Genomic DNA, 2,984 nt, shown 5'->3' with positions numbered 1-2,984 from the left:
CATATGTCCTACAAGGAAAGCTCTGTCCCACTGTTGCTAAATGTATTAAAATCCCTGCCTGTGCCCCTTCTATTCAATCTTGTTTGATCTTTTTTGTCTCTCAGAGATACAAAGACACCATGATGGAATTTAAGAACTTCCCTGGATTGCATTGTCCCCAGGCACCTCTTGCTCTGCTCTGTGATAACTTGCTGGGTCCTAAGGAAGAAAGAAGTCTGCAGCTGTGACGGGAGTGGCCCTCGTGCCTTCCAGGACTCTGCAGGCTGCTGTGGTGTGAATGTCAGCCGTGCTGGGGACACAGCTGGTGGCCAGGCATTCGTGCTCTGTCTCTGTGCTCTCAGCATCCGCTTCAGTCTTCTCAGTCTCTGAAAAGGAATGTTGTGGAGAAGCACTTGCCTCGGTGTAGTTCATCTGTGTTGTTCTGTGTCCGGAGGACCCGCCGCTGCTCCACAAACACTTTAAACATCTCTGTTCTCCTTCCAAGTTCTCAAGCTGCTGCTGACTTTCAACTCCAAGTTTCCAGTGCTTTGGGCTTTTCTCAAATGAGATTCCTGAACCAGGTGAGTTCCTCCTGGTGCAACCAGCGCATGGAATAACCTAGGTAGACGCTCAGAGGAACCCCTGGTGTCTCCACCATTGTTCACTGTGGGGCGGGGTTCCCTCTATTTACTGTGTTTCTCTGGGAGGCTGGACAGTCTGGACCTGCAGTGCTTGGCAGGCAGAGCAGGTGAAGTCATAGGAGAGTGTCTGACAGATCTAAAACTTTCACTCAAGTTCTACTTTCAGTTGGTGGTTTGCAGTCATATGGGGAAATTGACAACCAGAAACCGTAATGGAGAAGGACACAGCTGTATAAATGGAGAGGACACTTTCATGCATAGTGAATGAGGAGAGAAATGGGGATTTCTACACTGGGAGGAAGTGAATGACTGTGATATTTGAGTGTAAGGATAAGATATTCACCTCACCTCTCGCCAACTGAATACCATGTCTTCAAGCATACCTACAATTTTTTCCAAGGAAGAAAATTCCACCACAAACAAGAGGCAGAAAATCCTTCACAAGAATTCATCAAATCCTGAAGCGTGGATTTTTTTTTTTGATCGTTGTTGTTAGGTTACTTTTTTTGAAAAAAATCAGAATTACAAAAAGCGTTGGAGTGGTTGTGTTCCCTTCAAGGTCCTCAGAGCAACAAACAACATAGCTAGAGCTAGAGTATTTTTACTTCTAATGTGTAAATCCTAAAGACGGCTCAAGGAATCGTAAAATGCATTTTTTAATCAAGCTGCCATTTGGCTTGGTGTTTCTGTTTTAACGAAAAAACAAAGTCTTTTACAGTAAGAATTTAATAAAGGAAGAAAAATCATAAACTGACTAAATACAAAAATACACATTTTCCCATAAGTATACATACATAATATTTTATCAACAAAATAATTTAAATATTTATAAATAGTTAAATAAATATTAAAATAAATAAATAAATGTCCAGGTAGTTAAATATGTAGATAGATCAACTTCGGCATCTGTGAGGAACCAGTGCCTATAGAGTTGAACATGATGTTGCTTAATATTCCAGAAAACATTTGACATATTGATTCAGTTCAGTGCATGATGACAGCAGAAATGAGAGTCTTCCACATGGCAGTGCAGGAAGAAGTGTTGTCTGTTGGTCCATGGGAATCATTTCCGTGTTGAACCAGGTGTGTGTCAGTCCTTTCTCCTGAATCTCTCCTGCAAGTTTGTTGAGGAAGAGAAGGCTCTCATGACTTCTGCTCTGACAACCTCCCAGGCACAAGGGCTGTGTCTCTTCTCTTGCAGATAGAGAGTGAGTCTGTGGAAGTATTTCCTCACAGCCAGGCTGGAGTCCTCCTTGAGCAGGGGAGCCCCTCGCAGCCCCTCCTCCTGCCTCAGACAGAATTGCAGGTCAGTGAGCTGCTGATCCAGTGCAGTGCGGAGCTTGTCCAGGAGGCTCTCGTCCCACGTGATGGCCGAGCCCTCTGTGCTGAAGAGCTGGAAGGTGTGCTGGGTCACCTCGTGGAGCACAGAGATGGCTTGAGCCTTCTGCAACTGGCTGCCACCCAGCGCCTCCTGGGGGAATGCGAAGTCATTTCTGTCCTGCAGGCAGGAGGAAGGGGAGACCCTCCTCAGTTGTTGCAGGAGCATCAGGACCCTCCTGTTGGCCAGGCTGTGGGTGTGAGGCAGGTGGCAGCCCAGAGAGCAGATGGCGTTGCAGCTGAGCAGCAGCAGGGCCAGGAGGAAGGACCAGGCTGGGGCCATCGGGGACCTTGCAGATGCTTGTGGCCTGGGGAGGTGGGTGACTCTGAACCTGCTCTCTAGATTCTCTGAAGACCTTCCTTCAGGCCTGTGTCTTAAATAGAAGCCAATGGTTTCCATTTTCTGAAAGTTCCCTCTTATTTTCTACTTTTGTTTTTGCTTTTCAATTTGCACTCTCCAGTGGATTAGGGCAGCATTTCTCAATCATTTTTTTTTCAAGTTGCCCTTCTTTCTTCTGCCCACAGAGCCTTTTTAGATATTTTTTTCTTAATTGCTCTGCACTGTGAAATTTTGATAACACAGATATACTGTGTATGTATTTTTTTACTCTATGAATATCTTTTCTCTGTACATAGAAAAAGGAGGTGTAAATCTTACTCTTTGTATTCAGTGTAGTTTAGAATTACATAAAATTTTAACCTATAATTTAAATGTAAAAGCTACTCAATTTTATTTTTTCTTTATAAACTCAGTTTTCAGAGTGACTTTTAATGTCATATGTTTACTTTTATAAGTAGGTATGTATCCAATTACACATTGAAATAAAATTTACATAAATACTTTTAATAATACCAAGATATAGACATACTTAAATGTCATCAAAGCTGCTCAAATCATTGAATAACTTTAAAATAGTCCTTTAATATTTATTTTAAGTATTTATCATTGAATTTTCTTCATGTCAGAAAATAATTTTTAGTTTTACT

The 2,984-nt window shown here is 42.5% G+C and overlaps 1 protein-coding gene across 1 annotated transcript; it reads right to left on the bottom strand.

Moving 5' to 3' along the window:
* Nucleotides 1-1,710: 1,710 nt before the first annotated feature.
* Nucleotides 1,711-2,280, bottom strand: LOC102267762 (interferon alpha-G). The gene has a single exon (XM_070366932.1). It carries the CDS (start codon nucleotides 2,278-2,280, stop codon nucleotides 1,711-1,713), a length of 570 nt encoding a protein of 189 aa, XP_070223033.1.
* Nucleotides 2,281-2,984: the final 704 nt, after the last annotated feature.

Source organism: Bos mutus, unplaced genomic scaffold (genome assembly GCF_027580195.1).
Source record: "Bos mutus isolate GX-2022 unplaced genomic scaffold, NWIPB_WYAK_1.1 CTG307, whole genome shotgun sequence".
NCBI classification, from domain to species: domain Eukaryota; kingdom Metazoa; phylum Chordata; class Mammalia; order Artiodactyla; family Bovidae; genus Bos; species Bos mutus.
The sequence above is the reverse complement of the archived record's forward strand: the minus strand, read 5'-3'. Positions and strand labels throughout refer to the sequence as shown.

Bases quoted from the DNA above. Each gene is read 5' to 3' on its own strand.
- LOC102267762 (XM_070366932.1), bottom strand. From the start codon at position 2,280: ATGGCCCCAGCCTGGTCCTTCCTCCTGGCCCTGCTGCTGCTCAGCTGC.